This window comes from Aplidium turbinatum, chromosome 7 (genome assembly GCF_918807975.1).
Source record: "Aplidium turbinatum chromosome 7, kaAplTurb1.1, whole genome shotgun sequence".
NCBI classification, from domain to species: domain Eukaryota; kingdom Metazoa; phylum Chordata; class Ascidiacea; order Aplousobranchia; family Polyclinidae; genus Aplidium; species Aplidium turbinatum.
Genome location: NC_137478.1, coordinates 29,271,129 through 29,286,387, shown reverse-complemented (window position 1 = coordinate 29,286,387; position 15,259 = coordinate 29,271,129). Strand labels below are relative to the sequence as shown.

General features: G+C 38.4%; 1 protein-coding gene across 1 annotated transcript; it reads left to right on the top strand.

Moving 5' to 3' along the window:
* Positions 1–4,515: 4,515 nt before the first annotated feature.
* Positions 4,516–14,427, top strand: LOC145774654 (protein dcd1B-like). Its single transcript, XM_082585950.1, has 12 exons — positions 4,516–4,649; positions 5,062–5,194; positions 6,477–6,574; positions 6,874–6,947; positions 7,858–7,966; positions 8,471–8,600; positions 9,928–10,032; positions 10,459–10,574; positions 11,424–11,534; positions 11,957–12,074; positions 12,786–13,002; positions 13,502–14,427. Exons 1-12 carry the CDS (start codon positions 4,584–4,586, stop codon positions 13,554–13,556), a joined length of 1,332 nt encoding a protein of 443 aa, XP_082442076.1. The 5' UTR covers positions 4,516–4,583; the 3' UTR covers positions 13,557–14,427.
* Positions 14,428–15,259: the final 832 nt, after the last annotated feature.

The window sequence follows — 15,259 nt, the reverse complement described above, 5'->3', positions numbered from 1 at the left end:
AAGCAGTGTTCTCTTTATGCAAGTTTTTGTTGGCAAAATAGATCGGTGTGCCAACTCAATTAATAATAAATTGGCAAAATATTATGTATAAATTTAAAGACTTTTTCTGATTGTATTATGAAAATATTTAGCTTAGTAGTAGTACTGCAAAAAATCTTCTCTGTATCGTTCCAATTTTAGTATATCTCCTGCCGAAGTTCTGCAAAATGTTGTTAATCAACAAACTCTTGCCACGCTGATAAGCATCGCAAGTGACAGTTGTCTATAACAAAAGAAAGGCGGTTTTATAGACTCACAAAAAGGATGAAAAACCAACTCATTGCTTTTTTAAAGGGATGACTGTTCATGAATTACGATAGAACTACGATTTTTGGGTGATTTCCACAAGCATTTGTTTCATGGTGCCTGGTTTCTTTTTCCTTGTTATTAGAGCCTATTTTTCGCTGATATGTTTGCAGGTCACTATTGTTGCCTGTATTGCGATGTGTCAAACATTTCCTTGTTTACTGAAATTGTTAATTGCAAGATATCTTCTGTGAAGCGAAGTGACAACAACACTCTTGCTTGGCGATGAATATTCTGATGAAACCGCTCGCCTCGCTATAAGTGCGCAAAACAAGTGGCCTAGTTTATTAGGCATTGTTAAAAAAAAGTCAAAAGTGGTGTAAAAGGAGCTTGGCCTGGCAGTAGCGTTGTTCGATTAATTTTGTTGCTACGGTATTCTAACATAAATATGAACACCATGTAACACTAGATAGCCTACTGGGTACGAAATGCGTTCTTTTCTAGCATAAGAGTCAACCTACCTAAAATTTTATTAGTGCGGCCCGCCACAGCTCTCCTTAGTGCCAAAGTGGCCCGCATGCAAAAAAGGTTGGTGACCCCTGCGCTAGTGTATGCGCTGACGCCGCCAACTTTTTTTACCAGTTACGTTGACGCATACGACGTATGGTTTTTCGAACGTTTGCGTTTACGCTGACGGCGTCAATATTTTTTGTACGCGCGTAGGCTACATCACTGCCTGAAAGGATGTACCAGTAACATCATGCTTTGTGACTTCATAGACCACTCTGTTTCACCTGCAAAACTAATCCTGTCTTGACCCATTTCGGTTTAATCAACTTGTTGGTTGGTTGCAAACCAAGTGGGCCGCCAACATGTACAAATGAAGTCGACACTTCCAGGGGTTTGTGAGTTCAGTGCCCAAGAACCAACTGATCAGTTTTTGTTTTTTTTTTCTTCTGACCAACACAAAGAAAACTATATGCCAAACATAGAAGAGGTCTAGAAAAAGGTAGAAGCAACAAAACGCGAACGTTTGTTTGTCATATCTTTACCCTGCATTGCGGGAAAGCGAACTTGAGCGCTATGCATCGGTGTACGCCTTCCGACGTACACCTGACCCACGCTGCAGCCGACTGCAATGTCTGTTTCCGGTTGTCTACTCTACTTATGACTTAAATTTGGTACTACCCATTACTCGAAATCGATCACTGGGTAGAGGCAATTATCGTAAAGTTTCTTGCCCAGAGAAACAACAGCAAGTGCGGGTGGCTGGAGTCGAACATGCAGGCTCTCGACTGCGAGCCCAACGCGCTAACCACTCAGCCACAGCTGCCGACAGAAGGTGCTGGAGACCGAAACAGGATAATAAGTTTAAAATTTATCACGGTCACAACATCTTAAAAATGTTGATGCTGTTAAGGTGTTTACCATATCATCCTCTTGGCTTAGACCTAGTCATAGTGGTTAGGGTATCCGCCTCAGAATCAGTAGGCACAGGTTCGATGCCCTTTCTGGTCATACCAAAGACTTTTTAAAAGTGGTACTGAGTCTTGTTTCTGCTTGGCACCCAGCAAAAAGAAACAGATTCAGGATAATAATGTACTCGGCTGCGCCTCTTCTATACAATTACACCGACACTCTCTGCAAAGGGTAATGAGCAACGTAGCCTATATCTGCGATGGATAGGCTACAACGCTACATGAAACACACATCATGGACTCGTGGTTATTCTTGAGCACCCAAACGTCCTACCACTGAATGAGATGCTTTGTCTAACAGCAGCGGATAAAATTACTCTGGCTCAGGTTGCCATCAGTTTATAAGCTTTCTCGTGTTCTGACGTAGGATCTAACCCAAGGTTAGCAGGAACAAAAGCGAAGACATAGCCTACACTTGTTCTAACTCATGCAGTGAATTAAATTTATTTATTGACAATAATGCAAACAATTTGGAGAGCTGACATTAAATTTGGAGACCTGCTAATATCTTGTTTGCAGTGTAGGCCTGAAAATAGTCCGCCCCGATAGCTCAGCTGGTTAGTGCGTGATTTCGCGAACGAAGAAGCTTCAAGATCAAGCAGCGCTGGTTCGACTCTCGGGGTTTGCGCTTGAGCAACGCATTCTAAGGACTGCTCTCCATTCAGCGGCACCAAATGGATGAAAATTTCACTCTGTCAATCTCAGTAACCGGTCCTGCGTCAAAAGCCTCTACAAGTATGCAAAACTACCAAAAATAACTTATCAAGGCTTTGTCAGTCCGAGGATAAAGATTCAAAACCAAACCAACCAAATTTCTCTTCTTGGCTAGGCCTAGCCTACTCTTCAAAAAATATAAAAACTATTTTTTTTTTGTTAAGTGCTTGGCAATCACAAAAAAATAACAAGTAGCCTAAGTTATTCAATTCAATTTTTATTTTTATTTTTTTTCTTTGTCAGAATACAAAAGAAATGATATTGTGAAAAAGAAATACAGTAACAAAACCAACAAAAGGAAAAGGTGGCAAAACCATAATGGTTTAAGACGTGCATAAAAGCATCTAATATTGCGGTATATGCATCGATAAATATAGTCAAGCACGGCCACCAAACCTGATACATTAAAACAAGTAGATTCATTGTGCTTCATGATCATGTTCTCAGGTCTCTTGTCGAGGGTTGGAAGCAATGAAGCGCCAGGTGTTTGAGTTTGACCTACTTGAAAAAATATTTATTCAACTTTTGTTAATGTTCAACAGGGTATAAAAAATCAACTTAGCAAAACAATAGTTTGTTTGCTTTGCATTCTGTTGAAATATCTTTGCAAAAGTCACATGCAAGTAAAACAAATAAAGTAGCAAATCGTTTCCAGTAATTCGATCTACTAATCAGCGATGCTACTATAAATCATTATGCTAGTGTAGGAGGTCATATTCACAGACATGAAGTGAAGATATAGAAAAGTAGCAGAGGTCGACTAAGATTAACATAGTTTGATATCTTGAATCAATGGGCCACAGACACAACAGTCAAAACCAATGCTATTAGTATTACACGAATGTCATATGACAGAGAAGTTTAGAAGACTATGATCGCCATCGTCTGTAGGCTATCGTAAAGTCTATCACCATCGTCTGTAGGCTATCGTATCGTCTGTAGGCTATCGAAAGCTGTGCGCTCGTAGCATTGAATTGTGAGGTTTGCTTTTTTCAATGATTACAAAGCAAACCTTTCTAGTCGCCATGTAGGCTAATACTAATAGTCAGTGATGTACGCGCATACAAAAAATATTGACGCCGTCAGCGTATACGCAAACGTTCGAAAAATCATACGCCGCATGCGTTAACGCAACTTATCAAAATTTGGAAAGTTCGATAAAAAAAATGCAAACAACAGCTAAGACCATAAAAAGTATGCGTTGACGCTATGCGCTAAAAAACCGCGAAAACTTTACGGCGTAGCCTCAAGCGCAAACTATCCAAAAAAAATGTGGCGCAAGCGTTAACGCAAACAAAAAGTCTACGCCGCAAGTCTACGGCGTAGAATTTGCGGCGTATACGTACATCTCTGCTAATAGTTGATAGAATATACGCTTGGACAGCTCAGTCTGCACAAAAGCCCTAGGAAGCAAAATCTCTTGCATTTAGAATTTCTTGCATTTTCAGTGATGGAGTCCGAAAGTTTGTGTAAAGCCTAAAATAGATCCGCAAACGTATCTTGTGTAAATGAACTGCATTCACAAACAGTAGCGGGCTGGTGTAAAGTAGGTTGGTGGTAGGTCATACGAAACTGAAATGTGGAGAGAAAAGGGTGATTTAGAGTAGACCTGTGAATCAATTTCTTGCCATCTACCTGCAGGAAGTTTCACAAAAAATACTGAATGCAAACAGAAGTCTGGTCAGTTTGTTTTAATTAAAACTCAAACTCGTCAAGAGAACGGCCTATCTTATAATAAGCGAATGCTTTGAAGTGCTTGTAAAGAACCATTCGAACGACATTGAAAAGCAGTTGTACCTTACGAAAGCGTTTAGCAAAGCAGTGCAACAAATAAAAGTTTTTTGACAGACCAGATATATGATCCCTAAAGCTTGTCCAGTGAGAAAATGATCTTGTTACTTTTGAGGGGAAAGAGACCAGGCCTTTCACGCTTTCAATTTTGTTCTGAGATCATGAAAAGTTTTATTAAAACATAATGGAATTTGTGTTATCGCAGTTCAACGTATCTTAAACATAATCTTGTTTCTCAAAATAGCAAACCTGTTGATAAAGTAGTCAAAAATTTATGTTAATCGGCAAAGTAAGCTTCTTGACACTTGACCGAAGATGAAGATCATTGTTCTGATTTGTGCCTTGGCTATCATAAGCAACTCAGTTCTTGGCTGCGGAACGGTAAGTTATTAAGGAATGTGGCAATGTGAGAAGTCTTGTTTGGTTGCTTAGATAGTTTGCTTAGCTGTTGAAGGATGAAGATTTATATAAAAGCCCAATTTTGTGCACGAAAAGAACCTCAAGATCAAGTGATACAGGTTCGGCTCTCGGTGTGTACGCTTGAGCAATGCATTTTAAGGATAGGTTTCCATTAATTTAGCTGCACTCAGTGGATGGGATATTTCACAGACAATCGGAAACTTCACTCTGCCAATCTCGGTGACCGGTCTTGTGTCAAAAACCTCTGCATGTATGCGATGCTGCCAAGAATAACCTGCCAGAGGCTTTCTCAGTCCACACAAACAACGATTGTTTTGCAATAAATCCATGTACAGTATTTTCCAAAGATAACTTCTACTTATTGCTTCACCAGCCCGATCCAAATGCAAAACCGAACCTAAACCCAATAAAAACGGCTTCATTAAGCTTAGTTTCCACCGTGACGAATGGAAAGTTGTACTCAGTAGGAGAAGATAATCCAGCAATGAAAGTCTTGCATCTCTGGGGTGAGTTTAGGCTATTCAAAAGCCGGGTCCTAAAATAGACTACGCTCGTTTCCTAATAAGTGAGGCAAACCTGATTTGCCACATTTTGTAGTATTTTGCTAAAAATCTGACTGATTCTTTGATGATTATAATTTCTTATATTTCACAGTCTGATGGTGTAGATTTGTGTTGCCTGGGGAAGGCAATGATAGATGGGAATGATCTGTTGTAATGTCATTTCCGTGAAAATATTACCAGCAGTGAAATATTTGTAAAGTGCAACCTAATAGCTCACTTGGTTAAGGTCTTGACTTTGTGAATGAAGTAAGGACAGGATCAAGCGACGCTGGCTCGGCTTTCGGGATGTACGCTTGAGCAACGCATTTCAAAGACAACGTTCCATCTAGCTGAACCTAGTGGATGAAATAATTAAGGAATAACAACACTTTAACAATCGGAAAATCGGTGACCGAATCTGCGTCAGTGGTTTAAAGCCTTTGCAAGTAGGCTATACAAAACGGTCAGCATTAAGCTTCTAAAGAGTCTTTCTTAGATCGAAGACAAAGATTTCCACAATCAATCAATGTGACAAATCAGACCGGTATACTTCCAAGCACCTTATTGCACTTCACACCAAAGCACATAACTTTGTTAGATCAATTTCAATATGCTCCAAACGCTACAAAATTAAGAGGCTGTTTTATTAAAGATAAACACAACTTCAGATACATTGCAACTACTTCTTAATTCTATCTACCAGCTGCCAAATAAGTTCAGTCAATAGACACTAAAGTACGGTAAGTAAAGCAAAGTACATTGTTTCAACAAAACCAAACCAAAATACAGAACACAACCTAATGTGCGATACCGAAAAAGGAAATGAAGGTTTGAAGGTGCACATGCCTAACTATTCTTAAGACAAAAAAAATCCCATTTGCACGGCATAATATCCATTTTATAGAAGTCATCGTCGTCCATTAATGCAGATCTATTGTCAAGCAGGATTTGAAATAAACTTATAGAATGGTCATCATCATCATCATCATTAAGTTCCTTCCTCTCGTCGAGGGTTGGAGGCAATGAGACGCCAAGTTTCTCTGTTGTAGAAATAGTAAAGGAGATTCTGTTTATAGAATGGTAAAGGAGATTTTATAAAGAAAATAAAAGTTCTACTGAAACATTACTGACTCTAATGTTGGCATCACCATACCGTGTTTCTTTGCTTTTGCACCATAAATAGGCTACAGTGTTTATAACAATACGCTAAAGCTAAACTTGAATGTTTTTTTTGTTTTTTTTTCAGGTACGCCATACGAGATGGGGCATGCTCAAGGAACGTTGCTGAAGAAAGAAGCAGTTACGTTTATTACGGAAGTGTGGAAATACCTTGAAGATCAAGTTGTGAGAATGAGCAATTTTTTACTTTTGTTTCATATAAATAAAAAGTGCTCTTTACCTCAAAATTGTACTTTTTTTAAATCTGTTGCAAAGCATAAAAACACATGATAACGACCAGATTTTCCACATATTTTGATCCACTTAAAATAAAATCACGGATTTGCAACCATTGGTAACTAATCCAGTCCAAAGACAGTTCAAGGTCAAATGAACAATACTTTGCTTGCTTCTTTTTCAAATATAATAATTTGAAACCTCGTGTTTTGTACAAGTTGATTCTTTAACTTTATCGACCTTTTCAGGTTCAAGCCATCAACGGTTCCGCGTCCGCATATCACTTCCATGACTGGTTTTTAAGAGATGTCGCCAATTTAGGGTGAGAGATCTGATATGTCAACTGATGTGCCTTGATAGTAGAATTCTATCTTGTTTCTACCACTAAAGATTTCAATGCAATAGCAAAGATTTCGTTTTTAAAGTTTTTGGAATGGCCTGACCCTTAATCGAACCAAGGACTGCCAGGTGCAGCAGCAACCACACAAATCAGTTTATAATTAACCAATCCGCGTCGGCTCTTGCTCTTACGTCATCGTGACGTAACCATCGACTTTTTTTTGAAAAAAATTTGCCCGCTTATTGGCCTTGCTTTGGGCTTGTAAACTCATGTGAAACTACTTCAAACAGCAGATCTTGTACTTTAAACAGTAAATCAGCCTCTTTTACATAGATCCAACATATTCAGGCCTTCAATCAAAGCAAAACAACTTTTTTTAAAACTAATTGTAAACAAACAAGTTTTTGCCCACTTTTGAGACTCCTTCATTGCATGTGAACTCATGTGAAACGAATTCAGCTCGGCAATTCAGGTGGCATCGAGTAATCAGCTTCTTTTACATGAATCCAACGTGTCCAGCTCTTGAATCAATATGAAAAGACTCATTGAATAGCCAGTTTGAACAGACTTTTCTCAAAACTGCTTGCAAACAGACCTGCTTTTCGCTGAGAAAGCAGCACAATAATCATGATTTATTGAAACCAAACTATTTCTGATAGATAAAATAGAAGATTTAGTGAAATCACCCAAGCAATACAAGCCGTATGCGACCATCAACGCTGTTCCAATGTTACGCAACAAAACGTTACGTCTATTCACGCTTGATGATACTGGGCACGCAAACGTGCAGCGTCCATCTGCGCTTGCCGCAGCAAACTGGTTAAACCGGTGTTTATTGAAAAGAAACTTTTTACAAACAAGCAAACCATTATTTCATCGTTCTTTACTCCAGAGTGGAAGCCGCATGTGATCTTGAAATTCTCGCCACATCAAAGTTTAGTGGGAACTACTTTCTGGAAGAAATTAAAGGCTTGGCCGATGCGTCTGGACTTGACTACAAGGTAAAATAATTTTTGCAAAGCCTAAAGGGTTGAGAAATGTAGTCTTTTGCGTGTGTATAATTTTGGGTATAATCATGAGTAGGATATAGCCTATATAGTAAAGTGGGAAGGTTGTTATCAAATTTTACTTTAGCTCTGATTTCTGGATACAGCAGGACATCCTAAGATTTCTGGTGTAAGTTTTTAGTATTTCTTTCTAAATCCCATCTCTACTCCGAAAATTACCTTCCGGAAAGAATTTTATTTACAACGTAGTAACTTAGGCTAATAGGCTTATATTATACTTACGTCATTTTGTTTTATAGCATTTAATGATCAAATGGTATTTGCTGCTTCAAATTTATTCAGCTCTATACAAAGTTTTTGTTTTCACGATGTAACGTGTGCGCGTAATCATGCGTACAAATCATTACGACAACTTTTTCGTGTTTTGCGGTAAATCTTACCCCTGCAAAACTGTTTGCGGTGAATGATTTTGCTAGCTCGATGCTCTTGCATTTACAGATGCTCCAGCGTGTCCATATGCTTGGAGAACTAACCAAAGGCACTTGCTCGATGTTTGGTGCCTGGGACTCCGCACTGCCATCTGGCGAAGGTGTGCTGCAGCTTCGAGCCTTGGATTGGAACATGGATGGTGAGATCAGTGCTGTCATTTGTTTTTACAAAAAGTTAACTGTGGTTGTGTATTTTGCTGAACTTTCCAGTAAAGTGAGGTGATTCTGTATGAATCAGTGGTAACTGCACATTTGCACAATGCTCAAAAGAACACAGGCTTGACGCCCATTGAAAGCACGCGCCTGCCTTGAACAAGACACTTTGATGACGTTCTTAGAAGTGACGGGGCCGGGGAGTACTTAAACCCAAACTTAACAACCAAAAAAGCAATTAAAGAGCACATCGCCTCTTGTGAAACGTGCACTGACAATGTCTCGATTGACTAATTTTAAAACCATCTGTCAAGACAGATCTGAGTTTCAGACTAAGAAATCAAACGTAATAATCTGTCTCTCAACAGGCAGTTATTCGCCTGTGGCTCATCGTTCCTTTTGTGTGCGTTCTAATTGTTTGTCCAATGCCTGTATTTTACACCTCATGTGATCTGTTTCCCGCCGTATAATTAACTCATAATCATTCTTGTATCATTGTTCAGTTTGTGCTTTTCAGTCCCGTGTATCGTTACAATTATAGTGCATAGTCAGCTTTATCTTACAATTTTTATTTTACTGTATGTATATTGCAGATTAAGTAATTCCTGATGAGGACACACGTATGTGTCGAAAACGTTTGAGTTGATTTTTTTTAAATTATGTTATGTCTCTGCGTAATACAGCATGTTAAACCCGCTAAGGTTACTTTGTTTTGTTTGTCTATGATTCTTAGAATCGTAGTTGCTTCGTAGAACTACTTCGTACAACTACTTCGTAGAATCGTATTCTTAGATTCTTAGAAGTAGTTGTAAAAAATTAACTTTCTCGCCTTGACATCCACGAAATACAAATTCCCAAACAAAGGGTAGGAAACCAGAAATGACCAGATCAAGCGGCCATAGTTCGACTCTCGGTGCGCGCTTGAGCAACGCATTTCAATGCAACTCCCCATTCAGTGGCAACTAGTGGATGGAATAATTTACAGACAGCAATATTTCAACAGTTATCGGAAACTTCACTCTGTCAATCTCGGTGACAGGTGTCAGTGATTCAAAGCATCTACAAGTATACAAAACTACCAGGAATAACCTATATAGTCACCATTGGTCTGCCTTGTTTATTATTGGCTGTGACATTCAATGGTTATTCTATTGACGCTAGTTTGATATTAATTGATATCTTTTTGAAGACTGCACTGTATAATTGTCAAGTTTTAAATGTAGGCTACCAGAAAATGATCAACAGTGATGAAAGTACAAAAGTAACAAACATATAAAATCAATTGACTTACTTTATACAAACTTTCCCGCACAGGTCCTTTTCACAACTACCCTCAAGTTACCGTTTACCATCCTTCTACCAATCTCACTGATAAGAATGGCATGAAGGCAAAAGCATTTGTCAATGTCGGCTGGACAGGTGAAGTATAAAAGTATTGTTAGCAAAATAACTGCGGCAGCAATAGTTCGTGTTTGACTCGGCTTAACAAAGATTTACCATCCATTAGTTGTGACATAATTTATTTCCAAAATTGATTGTTAATTTTTTGTAATCAAGCTATCTTCTCATGTCATAGGTGTTTTTCAAGTCGTGATATGGTTCTATTAGTTTGGAGTTGCTTGCCCAGTTGCGGCGTGGTTTTAATTTTTTCTTTTCAAACAAATATTCAATTTAAAACATCACTTAATTTTAGTGATTGTTGTCAAAATTCTTTGCCAAAAATGAAAAAGTTATACTTGCACTTTTTTCATTTGCGTTACTTTTCCACGTTACAGGTACATCACTTTTCACTATAACATATTCTTATGTACATTATGCTACTAAGCGCATTTCATTCCTATCTAGGTTGGATTGGATCTATTACTGGAATGTCGGAGGCGAAACTTGCTATTTCGGAAATAGGAGTCGTGGACCCTGACCAGTCTTGGGGAGAAGAGTCGAGATTCGGAAATCCGTTCACAGTGAGTCATGAATGATTGACAGTGGGACCGTTGAGAAGGTGGTTTTGGTCCGGTACCAATGATATCCTTGGGTATCCAAACAATATGCGATAATTTCTTCAAACTTCCTGGCCCCTTGATGAAATTACTCATTCCTAAAATCAAGCCAAACCTGGTCAAAGTACTCCCTGCACTCTCCTGTCAAAGCTATTGATAAATGTTGGTAAAGATTTTCTTTAACCATCTGTCTTTGACCAACCTACAGATTGACAACAAATATCTTTTCAACTGCATATGTTCCGTATTTTGTAGCCTACTCTTCATTGTCAGATGCATGGGCGAGTGGTGGTCCTCATAAAGGAATGGGTTTGAAGCTGTTCCAGAGTAACAGCTTGCGTCACTGCAAGATAATGAGATGCTTAAATAATTGGGAGTAGTTGACTTGATGACTCTAAAGTCTTTTGCTGGTTTCAGTAACCTGTCATGTTGCATAATATGTACCATAATGAAATCTATGGCAATAGGTGCATAATACAAAAAATTATCATTATTATTATGAAAAATATTATCTTATTTTGTCAACAGGAAGCTTGGTCATTGACTTTGTACGGGGAACGGTTTAGTGGAATTCTTCAATACCATTCAGTTTTCCTATATTTAAAATCTGTACAACTGCACCCCATTTGTCACCCCTTAAAACCATACTGCAGTCTCTGAGTTTAGACTTTGGGCGCAGCTGCCTCGATGATTGATTAAACTTTTACTGCTATTAGTTGTCTGTTGTATTGTATCAACAGTACTAGTGTCCCATTGCAGTTTATGTTCACAGTGATAAGAAAATAAAATCATTCTTTACCTTTTTTATTTCAGTACATCCTGCGCGATATTCTTCAGTTTGATTACACGCTAGATGACGCTATTAATCGACTAGCAAATGCAGACAGAACGTGTAATCTCTTACTGGGTGTTGGAGATGGAAAAGTAAGAAGTTGTTGCCTTTATGTTACTAAGTTGTGGCAACCTGAAAAATGGTATTGGCTTTCTCGTTCTAAAAGTATAACAATTTAAAGAACTTTCATAGATTAAGCTAGATTTCATAGCTCAGCAGCACGATCAAGTAATCACGGTTCATTTCTCTGGCTGTGCGCTTCAACAATATACTTTTTATAACAGTTATTTTTTAAGCTGTACATAGTGGGTGAAATAATTTACGGACAACAACAGTAGAGAAGCCATTTTGAAAGTTAACTTTCATCAGGGCGTTCTCACACCAAGGTAAAAATTCCCGCAAATCAAAAATCAAAAAAATCTTTATAACTCACCAAAGCCTTTAAGTAATTTATTTAGCTGTCGCTTTAAACAGGTGGTTTTTGTTTGCATCGATTTCCATTTTCAATTTGTAGGAAGACAGGGGATTCCGAGGAGTTCAGTATTCCGCTTCGGTTGCAAACTTCTTTGACGATCAGAACATGCGCCCTGAACTTCCTTGGCATCCAAAGATTAAAGACGTGGTGTATTACAGTGAGTCAAGAAGAAAAATAATTATTACCCGGAACATTTCTAAGCTCAATGAAACTTTTAGTTTTTAACCGGAACTTACATCTTTAAACCCGGAAGTTTTGTTATAGGCTAAGGATGGTAGATATGGAATCCGAAATTTACCGCAAGAATTAGTGACTGACGTTTTAAAAATTATACTTTGCTCAAGTGTATTAGCAACGTGAGAGACTATTGAGTAACTCAGGAGACAATTTTTCTGACAGTGCATGCAAAAACTGAAAAGTCTTCTAGTTTTTTATGCATTCTTTAACTTACTCGTGCACTATAGCATTAGCATTGGCAGATCTTCTTCACATTGTTAATTTGTTATGACTTTTAGAAAGACAAATTGTGTTAACTAATTTTCACGATAGTTAATTGTGTGATGTGGTAAGTGTACAATATCTCCGTTGTATATTAACCTCACGGACAAGTTTTATAAAACGCATTTTTAGCATAGCCACAAGTTTTTCTACACAAACTTTTTACGTTGGTGACTGGTTTGTTGTCAAATTTTTAGCTGAGCTGAAAGCATTTTCCTTTGACTCAAAGGGCGGTACAAGTGTAGGCTAATGACCATTCCCCTGGCCCTGTTCACATAACAATTTCTGATAGATGTGTTCCTTGATGTACCTTCCCCCCAACTTCTCTGACAAACACATTTTTCCTTGCTGGCAATGTTTCTCTACACAGGTCTCGGATGGCTGTGTCACGGATATAGCGAGGTCTTGAGCACATTGCTGCAAAAATACCATGGGAACATCACCCCGGAAGTGACGGTACGAAATATTCTTCCCATCTTGCAAAGTGGCTCTACCCACATCGCCATTTATGACCTCACAAAGGACGTCATGTACGTGTCAGTGGCCCGGCCAGACTCACAAACGGGACCTGATGATGCCTATGACAGGTAAGATGTGACGTCACAGCTTAATTGTGTTGCCGTCTCAAATTTTCAAAAATAAAGAGTTGGTTTGTGGTAGCGTATGCCTTAAGAGTTTTGCTGGACAGACTGTTTAGCTTTATCCGTTCAGAATATTGGTTGGACTACAATTTAACATATTTACTATACACTATACAGTATTTAAATGTATGTGTCAATAAATGTGTAGGGGTCCTGGGGGTACTTTTGAATCGGTGTCAGAGTTAATTTTAGGGCTCCTAACCTTTCTAAGGGGTCTACAGTAGAAACTTGAAGATACCACCGCGTAATCTTTAATTGGACATAGACGGATAGTGCCTTTTTCTTAGAAGTGTCCGGATTTGGGGCCCGACTATCTCGTTGATAACGGGCCTAAATCTTTCTCTGAACAGCCCTAGAAAGATCAATGCAAGGTTAAGTGACATTGCTTCAGTAAAGAAGTCTTGCGTAAAAGTATAAAGTTTAATCCTCACTACTATTTTTTCAGGCCATTCCTTTCTTTCAACACTGATCAATTGTTTGCAGAAAAGGTGCCGAAGTAAAAGCGGTAAAAGAAACTTCTTTGCAACCCGGAACAACGTTGTGTTAGGATTAATTGTCACGTGCAATCATTGTTTGTTTACGTCATAGATTAAAAGAATGTATCTGTTCTTGAATTATTTTGCTTTATCCAAATCAACTCACATCTGGGAAAAGAATGTCCGCCCCTATAGCTCAATTGGTTAGCACTTGACTTCGTGAACGAAACAGCTTCAAGATCAAGTAGCGCTGGTTCGACTCTGGAGGTGTGCTCTTGAGCAACGCATTCTGAGGTCTGCTCTCCATTCAGCGGCACCTAACGAATGGAATAATTTCCGGTAACAACACTTCAACAATCGGAAACTTCATTCTGTCAATCTCGGTAACCGGCCTGTGTTGTAGGCCTAACTTGTATCTATTTTTGTCTTCATAACAATTGATTGGATTGGCACTACTGTTTTTAAAGATAATTTTCATCTGTGACGTTTTGACTTGATTTTTGTTTGTTGATTTATCATTATTCATATATATACATTTCCCGTGAAAAATGGAACTGGTTTAACGCTTCGGTAGAGAGTTCACCCCATTGTACCAAGAGCACTCAAAGTCGAATAACGCAATAACTGCTTTAAACCGGCAAAAGAATGTTTTCAAACTTGTAAATGTTCTAATCTTATAAATTCTACTTCCAAAGTGAAAAACTAGAGCAACCGAAGTTCAGCATTTCTTGATTGGTTTGAGAGATCTTATTGCTCTTGTCGTTCTTGCACTTCGGCACAATGAAAGATCCTTGCAGAACCCCTTATCAATATTGAAACATTAAATAAAATAGCTTGCTTGCTAAACTTGCTTGCTAAGCTTGAACAAATCTTACATTAAAATACAGTTTGAGCATTATGTAATCACAATATGTACTTGAAAGAGTTGACTGCAGAATAAGCGAAATTGATGACGAATAACGTTAGTAACAAAGCCAAAACATTGTAATATTTGACACCTGAAAGGCATTGCAAGCACGTCGGCACAATGAAAACATAAATACAGTCACATAAATGAGATGTGAATTTAATACGTTTTACCATTTGATCTCAAATTCAATTAGATTGACTGTCAAAGTCTTTGTTCTCCATTGAAGGCTGGTCTCATTGAAAGCTTAGTTCTGGCAGTATCACATACTTGTAGAGCATTGGTTTTCAACCGACACTAAATTTATCCTCTGGGAGTAAACGGCATGAATCAGAAAAAAAGCATAATAAAAACATGCTGGGTTCTGAGACGAAAAAACCTGATGAGAAAACAGTTACTGAGGGGAAATCGGCAAGGAGTAAACGAGAGTAATAAGGAAATCAGCATCTTGAGTAGGCCATGAATCGCTGAAGTAGGCTATTCATTGCTAATGATAATAAAATCCATCCCTAGTCAAGATAATCTTCATTGCAAGTTTCGTTTCAGTCCACACCTTATCTTTTTGCTTCCACATGCGCCAAGCCAAACGAACTAGCAGCACACATGGCGATTATCACTCATCAACTGTTAATTTCAATTTTCACAAATAACGTAGAGACTGTACAAGCGCGGATAGATAGCACTGATGGGTTTCCGGCCGAATTTCAAATGTTTTTCACCCAAAAGTACAATTACGCGTTAAACAATGTAAAGCAGTAAGCTAGTCATAGCTTAAAATTTCAGGGGTAATTGCAACACTTTTAACAACATCCAGAATCAA

What these genes read in the sequence shown, in the direction of transcription:
- LOC145774654 (XM_082585950.1), top strand. Translation starts at nt 4,584, where the DNA reads ATGAAGATCATTGTTCTGATTTGTGCCTTGGCTATCATAAGCAACTCA. An exon ending in AATACCTTGAAGATCAAGTT is followed by an intron (nt 6,575 to 6,873) that starts GTGAGAATGAGC and finishes CGACCTTTTCAG; the next exon opens with GTTCAAGCCATCAACGGTTC. An exon ending in CTTGGATTGGAACATGGATG is followed by an intron (nt 8,601 to 9,927) that starts GTGAGATCAGTG and finishes TTTCCCGCACAG; the next exon opens with GTCCTTTTCACAACTACCCT.